At 46.4% G+C, this 12658-nt stretch overlaps 1 protein-coding gene across 4 annotated transcripts in view; it reads left to right on the plus strand.

Annotated features, from left to right (window-relative positions):
• The window catches only part of LOC115192727 (receptor-type tyrosine-protein phosphatase zeta), a 102252-nt gene that overhangs the window by 77428 nt on the left and 12166 nt on the right, over window positions 1–12658 (plus strand). For 2 of the 4 annotated variants that reach the window (XM_029751520.1, XM_029751523.1), the window contains 17 exons: window positions 368–408; window positions 560–1151; window positions 3631–3769; window positions 6771–6862; window positions 7552–7637; window positions 8780–8800; window positions 8947–9043; window positions 9130–9212; window positions 9428–9562; window positions 9710–9844; window positions 10076–10239; window positions 10597–10732; window positions 10999–11145; window positions 11392–11485; window positions 11948–12024; window positions 12186–12314; window positions 12416–12568. In XM_029751520.1, the coding sequence (XP_029607380.1) occupies window positions 368–408; window positions 560–1151; window positions 3631–3769; window positions 6771–6862; window positions 7552–7637; window positions 8780–8800; window positions 8947–9043; window positions 9130–9212; window positions 9428–9562; window positions 9710–9844; window positions 10076–10239; window positions 10597–10732; window positions 10999–11145; window positions 11392–11485; window positions 11948–12024; window positions 12186–12314; window positions 12416–12568 (2321 nt within the window). The remainder of the gene's footprint in view (window positions 1–367; window positions 409–559; window positions 1152–3630; window positions 3770–6770; window positions 6863–7551; window positions 7638–8779; window positions 8801–8946; window positions 9044–9129; window positions 9213–9427; window positions 9563–9709; window positions 9845–10075; window positions 10240–10596; window positions 10733–10998; window positions 11146–11391; window positions 11486–11947; window positions 12025–12185; window positions 12315–12415; window positions 12569–12658) is intronic. The other 2 variants (XM_029751522.1, XM_029751521.1) reach the window with 2 other exon arrangements.

Here is a 12658-nt window from a genome sequence, read left to right on the forward strand (position 1 = left end):
CATCAGAAACAGAATGGTTTTCACGTAAAGTGCTTGTCTGTTACAACATCGTTGGGTTTGTCAATGGGACCGACATCTTAGATTATAATGCCATTGTTAGTAATTGTCAAAGTTGTAACTAAATTGAAGAAAAACAAATCACACATAACAATGTCTAGGCTGTTTTCTTCGATTGCCATACTGTCTTTGATATTCGTATGAACATGTTTACAGATGTATGATCTTAATTGATCACCCTGCTCAAATTAAGATCATACATCTGTACAGTAATGTATTTTCAACGTCCTTTGCTCGTAGGGAAGGCACATTATTATGTATGAAATCCCACGACTCTGTTTCTAACGCTATCTTCTGTGATTCTTTTCAGAGGCAACACCTTATCCAGATTCTACTGAATTTGAAGGGGAAGTAAGTATAACATTGCATAAATTTAGCTTATTTCATAATGCAATGTGGTGATACTGTCGGTAGCGTACTGCAAGAAAAGCATTCATTTAAACGTAGGATATAGGACGAGGAGCAGTGTCTCATGCACTCTGTGAATGTATTTCCCCACCAGGAGGACTATGGACCCTGGGCTGAACCGGGTGTAGAACTGGACAATGACATGGATTGGACAACCCAAAGCACTACGAGAACCAGGCCCACAACAACCACTGGCCCACCCAGCCTCCCCTTGCCTGCTATCAGAACCACCACCCAGAGGAGAACCCCGACACCAGGCACTCCATCCAGGACCACTCAACCCAACCGAGCACAGACGTCCACAGAGCAGAGTGAGAGGTACCGCAGCACAACCAGAGCCCCAGCAGAGGGGGCCGTCTCAGCAGGCAGCAGAGGCAGGGGGAGAACCCAGAAATATACCACTACAGTGACCACTCCGCAATCACGCACTGATGACATCACCACTTCGTCAACCAAGACCGAGAAGGGCAGAGGGGTGGTGTGTCCTGTGACCGTCCCAGGCGGCAAAGGCAGCGGTGTTTCCATGGCCACCCCGCTCCCGGAAAGCCGGACCGTGGCCACTTCCGCCTCCTCCCTCTCTCAGGGAGAACCACCATGGCCTACAAGTCCCAGCATGCCCTTGTTTTCATCCACTGCCTCCTCCTTCGGCGGGGCACTCTTGCAGCCCACGCAGCCGGTGTTCAACGGTGAGCTCCTCCTCTCCACCCTCCCTGTGTGTGACACGTCGACCCCTGGCAATCCCGGCTCCACCCTTAACAACAACCCCACCGCCTGCCTGCATGCCCCTCCCTCGTCTAGACCCCTGTCGTCTTTGACCCCTCCTGTTCTGGACTCCCTGCATGCTGCTACAGCACTGTTGTCTAGTGGTGACTCGTACCTCACTACCTCCCCCACCCTGTCTCTCCTCCCTCACCCCTCACACCCCCTGTATGGTTGGGAGACAGTCGTCTCTCATGGTTTTGGTGATGATGATAGTGGTGATGGTGATATGTTGTCTGGTTCTTCGTCCGTGGCCTCGGGTGACCCACCAATGTTTAGTGACACTCACCCCCTTCAAACCTTACTTGACTCCCCCACTGAGCTAGCCTTCAGACCTCTCCCTGCAACCTCTCTCTCCCTGCAGCCTTCTCCTCTCTAGTGACTTCTCTCTGTCCGGGGCAACCCCGGGCCTCACTGGCTCTGTATCTGGCAGGCTGGGGGACTCTAGTTACGCTTCAGGCCGTGAAGTAGAGTCTTGTCTGGTGGGTGTGGTGGTGGTGATGTTGGATTCACGGTAGCTAGCGATGGCGTGGAGTCGTTGTGTACCGGCTCTCTGGTTGGCTTCTTGTCCTCCTGGTTGCCTGCCTATCCTCACCTCCTCCTGCCCACGTCTGACTGGGGGGCGGCTAGCCTAGCGCTCTACTCCTCCGGTAGCCATTTAGACCATCTCCTCCATTCATCTCTGGGAGGCTCCCCCAACCCATCTGGAGGTCAGCCTCTCTTCTCTTCCTCCTCCTCTCCCCCTGTTCCTCCTCTCTCAGGTTCCCATAGTCACCTGCTCATTTCTGTTACAGCCACACCGTCCGGCTCCAAGGACCACTGGGTCTCGGCCCCCTCCTCCTCCTACTCGGCCTCCCCCCTCACCCCCACCCTCCCCCCTGAACTGCAGACGGTAGACAGTAGTGCCTCTGGCTTGACCCTGTCGGGAGAAGCCCAGGAGGAGCTAGATGAGGAGTGGGACAGGGTTCAGAGTTCAGCCACGGGGGAGGGCGCGCTCCCTTACATCCCCGCCTTCACCCCCTCGCTCACCTCTGAAGCCGCCGCCACTCCCAACATCGACATAGAAGAACTCTCCTCATCGTTCTACTTTGAGAGCGAGAACGGCAGTGCCGTCACCACGGATACAGCGGGCAGCACGGCCACAGTATCTGGGGTGACCGCGGCGGTGCCCTGGTCGCTAGGTGGGGAGGTGGAGAGTGGCTCGGGGCAGGGCGAGAGCCTGTACGACAACGAGACGTCCTCAGACTTCACTATCACCGAGCGCACAGAGAGAGACTCTGAGGAGGAGGAGCCAGTTGCAGGTAAAGAACCATCCACAAGGGGGCAACATCTCCCCGTACGTCAAGGCAAGGCACAGTGCTGCGCCTGTCGGATTAGGGAAAACTACAGCTCCCATGATGCCAATGGAACAGGAAATACTCTGGAATTTAGGAGACACATCACCTACACACCACCTTTCTGTGATAACTAAAATCCTGTGTGTGTGTGTGTGTGTGTGTGTGTGTATTCACCGTTATGGCCTTTCTGCTTTCTATAACATTTTCATGATCAAGTCCACAGTCATCATCATTTCAGTGTTCTTTGTTACGTGTTTTGTGTTATATTCGTTAACATTAACATGCACATGCCTTTGTCTCAATTGTGTATTGTAACATCATGTGAAGAACACCATTGGTTATAGCACTTCATCTCCAGCAGAGGGCAGCAGATCTCTTCCCAATCCCAAGTCGCACCGAAACCGAAATGTTTTTAGCCTTAGCAGACCACTAGTGGTCTAATGTCCCTTTATACAGTCAATGTAATTGACAAATCATTGAGACAGTCTCAGGGCCCCTCGCAAATCTTTTGTGATTTGTGACCTTGAAGATCCTTTATAATATCCCATATATCTGTCCACATCCAAGAAAATTAATTCATAGAAAGTCCTTCTGCATTCAAGCCTTTGCAATAGAAGCACAGTTTTGCCAGTAGGCTTTTTTGGTCTCCGCTCATTGAGAGTCCCATAGATTTAAGCCATTGTGTGCATCAAGCATTGAGCCATTGTCATGAACTAACCTGTAGTGCATGTTAACTTTGTGAAAGCATTCATGTTCACTTTCATTCGTATCGTTGTCGCAATTGTATATGGGTTAGAGAAGTAGCAATAGGTTTAGATTTGTTAGCTGAATGGTTATGAAGATGTTAGAGCGAAGGTCTACTGTAGCGTTTAAAATGTAAATGAACAAGGTTCCGTAGTTCAAGGAGGAGCTATGTGTTAGAACTGGAAGGTAAGTTGGATGAGTATGTGGATTGATTTACTGTTGATGTGTTTGTCAATCAATGTGTTGTAGTTGAATGAGTGAATGACACGGTGTCTGAGTTGTGTTGTGTGTCTCATCTGTTCTTCCCCCTCCCCACCACTTACAGAAGCCAGTAACAGCAGCCATGAGTCCAGGGTGGGTCTGGCCAGAGAGAGAGAGATGAGGGCCATGGTCCCTCTGGCAGTGGTCTCCACCCTCACCTTCCTGGGACTCATCGTCCTGGTGGGAATCCTCATCTACTGGAGGTAAGAGGGAGGAGCAGGCAGTGGAGGAGGTGGATATGGAGGAGAAGGTGGAGTTTGGAGGATGAGGAGGTGGATATGTAGGAAGAAGTGAAGGAGGTGGAGAAGGTAGAGGAGGAAGATAATATCCATAATGATGATTATTATAAGATCCATAATGATGATTATTATCAGATCCATAATGATGATTATTATCAGATCCATAATGATGATTATTATAAGATCCTTAATGATTAGATCCATAATGATGATTATTATTAGATCCATGATTAGATCCATAATGATGATTATTATCAGATCCATAATGATGATTATTATCAGATCCATAATGATGATTATTATCAGATCCATAATGATGATTATTATCAGATCCATAATGATGATTATTATCAGATCCATAATGATGATTATTATAAGATCCTTAATGATTAGATCCATAATGATGATTATTATTAGATCCATAATGATTATTATAAGATCCATAATGATTCGATCCATAATGATGATTATTATAAGATCCTTAATGATTAGATCCATAATGATGATTATTATAAGATCCTTAATGATTAGATCCATAATGATGATGATTATTATCAGATCCATAATGATTAGATCCATAATGATGATTATTATTAGATCCATAATGATTAGATCCATAATGATGATTATTATTAGATCCATAATGATTAGATCCATAATGATGATTGTTATAAGATCCATAATGATTTGCTCCATAATGATGATGATGAGTATTATGGTGATGATGTTGAGAAATCCTTTCCCATTGATTCCCCCTGAACCCACCCATCATCTGTTTAACCTGACAGCTAAGCTACATGAACAACAGCTTTCTTTCTGCATTGATAGGCTCCACACACATACTGACATCATTAAGCCTTCTGCCTCCCTATGGGACAGCTGTGTGGAACTGCCGCAGGGCTGATACCTGTCATATTGTTATTCATCTGTCTCAGAGGAGTGGGTCTGTTTTGTCCCCAGACACGGGGCACTGCCGCCCCAGACATCAGGGGGCACGGGTGGAGCGAGGCGGGGGGTGGCAGAGGGGGAGCGAGGTTGACCTTAAGAACCACATATTTGTCTGTCTCACTGTGAGACCTAATCTCCTCTGACACGGGCCCAATCTCTTTCTCACTCTCACACACTTCCCCATGACACATCCAATATCTTCAACAGGGCTTTGGTTTGAGGTCTGGCTTTTCACATTAGCTTTGATGTGTCTGGGTAGATTCACTTACACATAGGTGCCATCATTCAGAGTTGCCCGTCTCTAGTTAAAGACATTTTGCCCATACTGTGAGATCATAAAAAAATACTACTTTTCACTGTGGCGGCAAACAGACCGGTTGGACAGTTAAATAACCAACTTCGGCAATCCGATCAAGGACACTTTGTCAGAAATGTAAACACTTAAGCCGCATAAGACTGTACATTTCTCATCCACTGGGCTGGAGACGTGACATATTGTTCATGTATTCTGCCCTGTTATTGTATTTTCATTTTAAATCTGTAATAATCTTGGTGCCGATGAGGGATTAAAGCTAAGAGATGTGCCTCACTCAGAGTGTATAGCGTTGAGCTTGGGGCTCGGGGTCATACAGTGGTTAGGGAACAAGGCCTTGGGTGGGGTAGGAGGGAGAACAGGCTTGGCCTCGGGTGGGGTAGGAGGGGGAACAGGCAGGGCCTCGGGTGGGGTAGTAGGGGGAACAGGCAGAGCCTCGGGTGGGGTAGGAGGGGGGAACAGGGCCTCAGGTGGGGTAGGAAAGGGGAACAGGGTGTCGGGTGGGGTAGGAGGGGGAACAGGCAGGGCCTCGGGTGGGGTAGTAGGGGGAACAGGCAGAGCCTCGGGTGGGGTAGGAGGGGGGAACAGGGCCTCAGGTGGGGTAGGAAAGGGGAACAGGGTGTCGGGTGGGGTAGTAGGGGGAACAGGCAGGGCCTCGGGTGGGGTAGGAAGGGAAACAGGCAGGGCCTCGGGTGGGGTAGTAGTGGGAACAGGAAGAGCCTTGGGTGGGGTAGGAGGGGGGGAACAGGGCCTCGGGTGGGGTTGGAAGGGGGGAACAGGGCCTCGGGTGGGGTAGGAGGGGGGGAACAGGGCCTCGGGTGGGGTAGGAGGGGGGGAACAGGGCCTCGGGTGGGGTTGGAAGGGGGAACAGGACCTCGGGTGGGGTAGGAAAGGGGAACAGGGCCTCGGATGGGGTAGGAGAGGGGAACAGGGCCTCGGGTGGGGTAGGAGAGGGGGAAAGCGCCTGCGCCTCATTATGTCCGACATGAAGGCTTCGTGTCAGCTTCTTGTAAAATGAGTGGCGCAAGGCTGAAATGCTGTAATCCCCTCCGTGTCGCGTCCTTGTACGTCCTCCGGTGACACGGTGCTCATTTGGCCACCCCACAGCTGGGCATTTGGGGTTAGCAAAGTGGAGATGTCTTTTTAGAAACGCACACATGTAATCTACCGGGGACATCTCTTTGCTGTTTTTTTTATGTCCAGAGTAATCTGTGTGGTGATGTCCATTTTTGGTTAGCTGGGCACAGGTTCATCAGAAAGACATGCAGTGGTGATCCTGTTAAAAACCTGTTCCGGATTAGAAGGAACATCTTTTTTCCTGTGTTGCGGACAGATTACCATGTTCTCCAACATCGGTGGTTGGCTTTTTATCTTCAAAAACAACAGCAAAAGCATTTTTAGGCCTGCTGTATTTTTTTATGTCTTAAAAATATAGCTACAGTTGTTTTATTACATTTACATAAGCATTACTCCAATATTATTCTTGTTTTTGTCACAGAATTTTCAACACATTTTTCACCAAATGAGAACAATGCAAACAATCCTTCATTTGTGTTAAATTAGATGGGAAAAGCAACATGTTTTTTGTACCAAAAGTATAATAGCATTGGCAATATGTCACAAAGACAGAAGAAACTGGCAACACCTGCAGTTATACAAGAGTGTTGTTGACTAACTTGTATCATCGTACATTTGTTTCCACAGGAAGTGTTTCCAGATTGCCCATTTCTACATAGAGGACAACACATCCCCCAGAGTCATATCTGTTTCACCCACATCCATGCATACAGATACAGGTAACCATTCTGAGACAAAGGGCTCTATTCAATCAGATCTGCTTTATCCGACATCCGCATAGCAGTTGTTTTGGCGGTGTCGGAGGAGGAACTGGGTTAGAACTCCTGGCATTATACCTAAAGTGGACTTTGCCATTGTCAAGTTGGAACACTGGAATGTGAAATGGAATCTACACCTCCATTAGGATGATAGAAACCCTTATTATTTAGTTGAATGATATTCAATTTGAGCATCATTACTTCTATATAGCATACACTTTCTCCTTCTGAACTTCTAACATGAGTGGGATGGGTGATCATGAGCAGCTGCTCACCTATTTGTCAGCTCCAACACAGCTACACCTCCGACACCACCAAAACATCAGCTATGTGGGTGTTGGCTATCCCCGGTTAACGCTTGATCTGATTGAATCTAGGCCGTACACACTTTCACAAACACACACACACACACCTTTTCCATGGGATCAACTAGAATTCAGTAGAGTTGGCATAAGATAAGTGTTAACAAGCACAGAGACATATGGACAGGTGTTCTTTCCATCTGTCCTCCATCTTCACCAAGCTTAGCTATTTCATTAACACTCACTTACTCAGCATCTGCTTCTGCCAGAGTAGGAAGTTTCAAACTTTTGTTCTGATAAAATACTTTTGTGGATGATATCAATAAAACCCTTTCTCTCTGCCTTTAGATAAACATGAAGCCCTTCCAGTGAAGCAGTTTGTCAAGCACGTGAAGGAGCTCCACCACACCAATGCATTCTCCAGAGAGTTTGAGGTGTGCTGTCAAATTCTGCTTCAGTTCTCTCACAGGATATGGTTTATGACAGAAATTATTAGTATTACTTGGCAGCATGTTTTATTTTTACAACTGTCTGTCTTTAATTTAGCTTTTCTGTATGTAGCCTTCTTGTGAAACTGTTATGTGTCTTTTGCAATGTTACACGGCGGCTGTCATTATTTTAAGGTAAGCATGCAGAAACTTGTGGGAGGCTTTGCACTGTGATGGCCATTCAAACTCACACTCTCTCTCTGTCTCATGCTACATGATATTGTTTGTCTCTGGCCCAGATTCATCTGAGGAGTCATGTCTATTGTCCTTACCACTGAGACTTACAAATATATCACATTCTACACCAGCAGCCTACCATCCTGCATCCCACTGCTGGCTTGCCTCTGAAGCTAAGCAGAGTTGGTCCAGGTCGGACCCTGGATGGGAAACCAGATACTGCTGGAAGTGGTGTTGGCTGGCCAGTAGGAGGCACACTCTCCTCTGATCGAAAAAATATTCCTAATGCCCCAGGGCAGTGATTGGGGACATTGCCCTGTGTAGGGTGCTGTCTTTCAGATGTGACGTTAAACGGGTGTCCCGACTCTTTGTGGTCACTAAAGATCCCATGGCACTTATCATATGAGTAGGGGTGTTAACCCAGTTGTCCTGGCTAAATTCCCAATCTGGCCCTCATACAACCTAATCATCCCAAGCTTCCAATTGGCTCATTCATCCCCTCTCCTCCCCCCTGTAATTATTCCCCAGGTCGTTGCTGTAAATCAGAATGTGTTCTAAGTCAACTTACCTGGTAAAATAAGGGTAAAATAAAATACACTATGCAGTGATTGCTCATGTTAAACTACATATTTACCATTGCTTACCATATAAATCCTAGCTTGGCATTTTATCAGTACTGTATAAATGCATACATGTGTAAATGTTGTCAATAACACAAACATAGGTTTGTAAGTCAAAGCTAAGGACATTAACATGGTACATGGCCTGAATCCTGTTGATCGCATAAACAGTGTCTTGAAGTTGAGATTTGCCCATAAACTGTTTTCTTGTTATTTATTTGCACGTTTTTTTGCTAACCATGTGTCATGAAATTTCATTGCTGTGCTTTTTGCATTCCCCCTCCCCGTTAGATATTGAAAGAGTGTTATGAGGTAAGCTACGTCTCCCTTTTTTTCTGTAGTAGTCGCGTGTAGATGTTCGCCACATTTCCAGCTGCCCATGTTGACATTTTTGTTGTGCATGATGACACATTTTAGTTTGACTGCGTAGTAAAAGGATGGTGGGATTTTTTTTTTAGGAGGTGCAGGCGTGCACGGTGGACCTGGGTGTCACCGCAGACGGCTCCAACCATCCAGACAACAAGAACAAGAACCGATACATCAATATCCTGGCCTGTTAGTCAAACATGCACCTTCAAACACATGTACACGCACATACATTCTTGAATGCACCCAGCTTATCTTTCCTCCTCTACTCCTAGATGACCACAGCCGAGTAAGACTCTCAACCCAGGCTGACAAAGATGGGAAGAGTGGAGATTACATTAACGCAAACTACGTTGACGTAAGCAATTCTCTTGCATTTCTCTCTGTGCGCAATAGTAGAAAAGGACCTTTAAGTAAGCATTTCACTGTTAGTCTACACCTGTTGTTGACGAAGCAAGTGACAAATACAATTTGATTTGATTTGTTATGAGGGCAAATGCCTTGTTGATGTATCAGTAGCTAATCTGTTGTTCACTCTTTCTCTTTGCCTCCCTCCCTCCCTACCCTCCACAGGGTTTCAACAAGTCCAGGGCCTACATCGCAGCCCAGGGCCCTCTCAAGTCCAGCACCGAGGACTTCTGGAGGATGGTGTGGGAACAGAACGTGGGCGTCATCATCATGATTACCAACTTGGTAGAGAAGGGACGGGTGAGAAACCAGGGCCATTATAACTGCTTATACATGCTGTAAATGCTGAAGTGTTTTAATGCTTGAACATATTTAGTAATAGTTCATAAATAGTTTATTCATGTTTATTCATGAAATTATTCTAAAGTGTTTGGTCATGTATGTCAGAGGAAGTGTGACCAGTACTGGCCCCTGGAGAGCCAGGAAGAGTACGGTGGTTTCCTGGTGACGGTGAAGAGCAGTAAGGTTCTGGCCCACTACACCCAGAGAACCTTCACCCTCAGGAACACCAAGGTCAAAAAGGTCAGAGGTCACACTATTTACATCACATTTACCTCTCATTAATAGTTTAACCTCTACTTCCTCACTATATCTTCTACCTCGGTTGCACCTCCCCTCCAAGTTAGTTAAAGTGCTGCCTCATTACTACTTCTGAACATTTATTATGGAACTACGAATCCCAAGTGTCACATTGACAGCCATTTTGTGTCCCATCCTGCTTACCACTTCCTGTTTCCTCCCACCAACCCCCAGGTTTCTCTGAAGGGGCGGATTAACGAGCGGACCGTGACCCAGTACCACTACACTCAGTGGCCAGACATGGGCGTCCCCGAGTACACTCTGCCCGTGCTCACCTTCGTCCAGAAGTCCTCCAAAGCCAGGACGGATGACATGGGGCCTATCGTAGTGCACTGCAGGTAAGAGGCCATAGATATAGAATGAACATGTGTATATACATCGATATGTAGAATGTATAGAACAGCTTTAAAATCAAGGCCATTTGTTTCAGCTGATATTCCATTTAAATTCAGTCAATAAAAAGATGTCTTCTTCTATACGTGAATGTTTCAATTCAGGAAGTACATTTACATTCCGACCAGCATAGAAATAGAATAGAATGGACATGGTCCTCCATTATATCACTTAACAGCCACTTTCACCTTGTCCAGCTGATAAGTTCAACATGGAACGTTATTTCATAGAGAACTAAAGTGGAAATTGAAATACCAGGATTCAGAATATATTGTGAACCTCTCTTGTGTGTGTGTTTCCAGTGCGGGGGTTGGCAGGACTGGAACCTACATAGTGTTGGATAGCATGCTGAAGCAGATCAAAGAAGAGGGCACGGTCAACATCATGGGCTTCCTCAAACACATCCGCACACAGAGGAACTACCTGGTACAGACAGAGGTGAGAGCTCAGTCCAGATGGGCGGGGTTTGCACTTTTGGGACTGTTCTGTTGGTGCTCCATCAAATGGAAAGCTCCATCAAATGGAAAGCTCCATCAAATGCGTCTAAATAATTTGAAAGAATACTATTTGAACCCAGGTCTGATACCAACAAGAAAACAGTGGATCCACTACAGTAAGATTAGTTGTCCTGTCACCTTACCAGAACAGTATGAATGTCAACAGCCAACTAAGGCTTTCAACCCCTACTTTCCCTGTGCATTCAGGAGCAGTATGTGTTCATCCATGATGCTCTAGTGGAGGCCATCTTGGGTAAGGAGACGGAGGTTCCCTCCAGCCGCATCCACAGCTACGTCAACGACCTCCTGACCCCAGGGCCCTCCGGCAGGACGCAGCTAGAGAAACAGTTTAAGGTAATGACATATGCTATTAACAAGTCATAGTGCTAGTATTTACATTTACTGTAGATGTACAATGGTAAACTTTCCATAAGAACTCCAGTAGGGCATAAAGGGCAGAACTAAAAGTAAAACATACATTTGGAGAACAATAAGTCTATCGGTTGTCTTTCTTTGTCCTCTGAAAAGAGCAGGTACAACCGCTGGCACATTGTTAAATACTAACAGTTAATCTGCGCCTTGGTTCCAATGTGATTGCAGCTGATATCCTCGTCCAATGCCATACAGTGCGACTACTCAGCAGCCCTGAAAGAGTGTAACAGAGAGAAGAACAGAAACTCCTCTTTAATACCCGGTGAGTTACAGACAGGTTTGTTCATACGTTGAAAGGTTCCAGCACTTTTAAAACCTCCTCTCTTCTTAACCTTGGAACAGCATCCACCACGACTGTGAACAGTGTAGATAATGAGACCTTTTTTACATTTCAGGTTGGATTTATACCAGCACTCAACCTCAACATTGTCACTTTCAATGGAACATTTAGCAAAATGCCTGCACACTTTAACCCCTCCTAACTAAAATTGTTCTAAAAAAATAAAAGCAAAGAAGTTATTTGAGAGCATGAACCTTGAGGCACATTTTGTTCTTGTTTGGTTTAAGGCAAATGTCTGACAAAATCATGTTATGTAGGTAAAGCAATGGTAATGGTTTAGTAATGCCGCTCTGATAAAGCTAACCATTCTAATAGTAATATTCTACAAAATTACATTCTGTATACCTTATAAAGAAGTTTAACAACGTGTGGCTTTGTCTCCAGTTGAAAGGTCACGGGTTTGTCTGTCCACAGTGGCGGGAGAAACTACATCAGACTACATCAACGCCTCATACCTCACGGTAAGAACCCAACCATTCTAGATAGAAGAGTCACAGTGACAGATACTAACTACATAGTTACACATAGTAACACATTTCCAGTAAATTTCACTTTTGGTTTCCTGTCCAAATTGGCGATCGGATTCAGGTCTCAATGTTCTACCACCGGTTGTGTTCCCCAGGGGTACCGGCAGAGCACTGAGTTCATCGTGACCCAAAACCCGCTGGCCGGCACGGTGACAGACTTCTGGAGGATGATCTGGGATCACAACGCTCAGGTCATAGTCACACTGCCGGGAACACCAAGCCTGGTGGGTATCTATCTGTCGTCCTGGTCTCAAAACCTCTGATGTATGCATGGCAGCCATTTTGTGCCTCAAACAGGAAGTCCTTACCACATCTGTGTTCTCAGGCAGAGGGGGAGGAGCCATACGTGTACTGGCCCCGCAAGGAGCAGCCAATCAGCTGTGAGGCATTCACAGTGACCCTGCGGAGCGAGAACCACATGTGTCTGGCCAACGAGGAGATGCTGGTGGTGCAGCACTACGTCCTGGAGGCTACACAGGTGAGATCAGCTGAGGGAGATCAGTAAGACCAGGGAGATCAGCTGAGGGAGATCAGTAAGACCAGGGAGATCAGCTGAGGGAGATCAGTA

This window comes from Salmo trutta, chromosome 4, assembly GCF_901001165.1.
Source record: "Salmo trutta chromosome 4, fSalTru1.1, whole genome shotgun sequence".
Classification (NCBI taxonomy): domain Eukaryota; kingdom Metazoa; phylum Chordata; class Actinopteri; order Salmoniformes; family Salmonidae; genus Salmo; species Salmo trutta.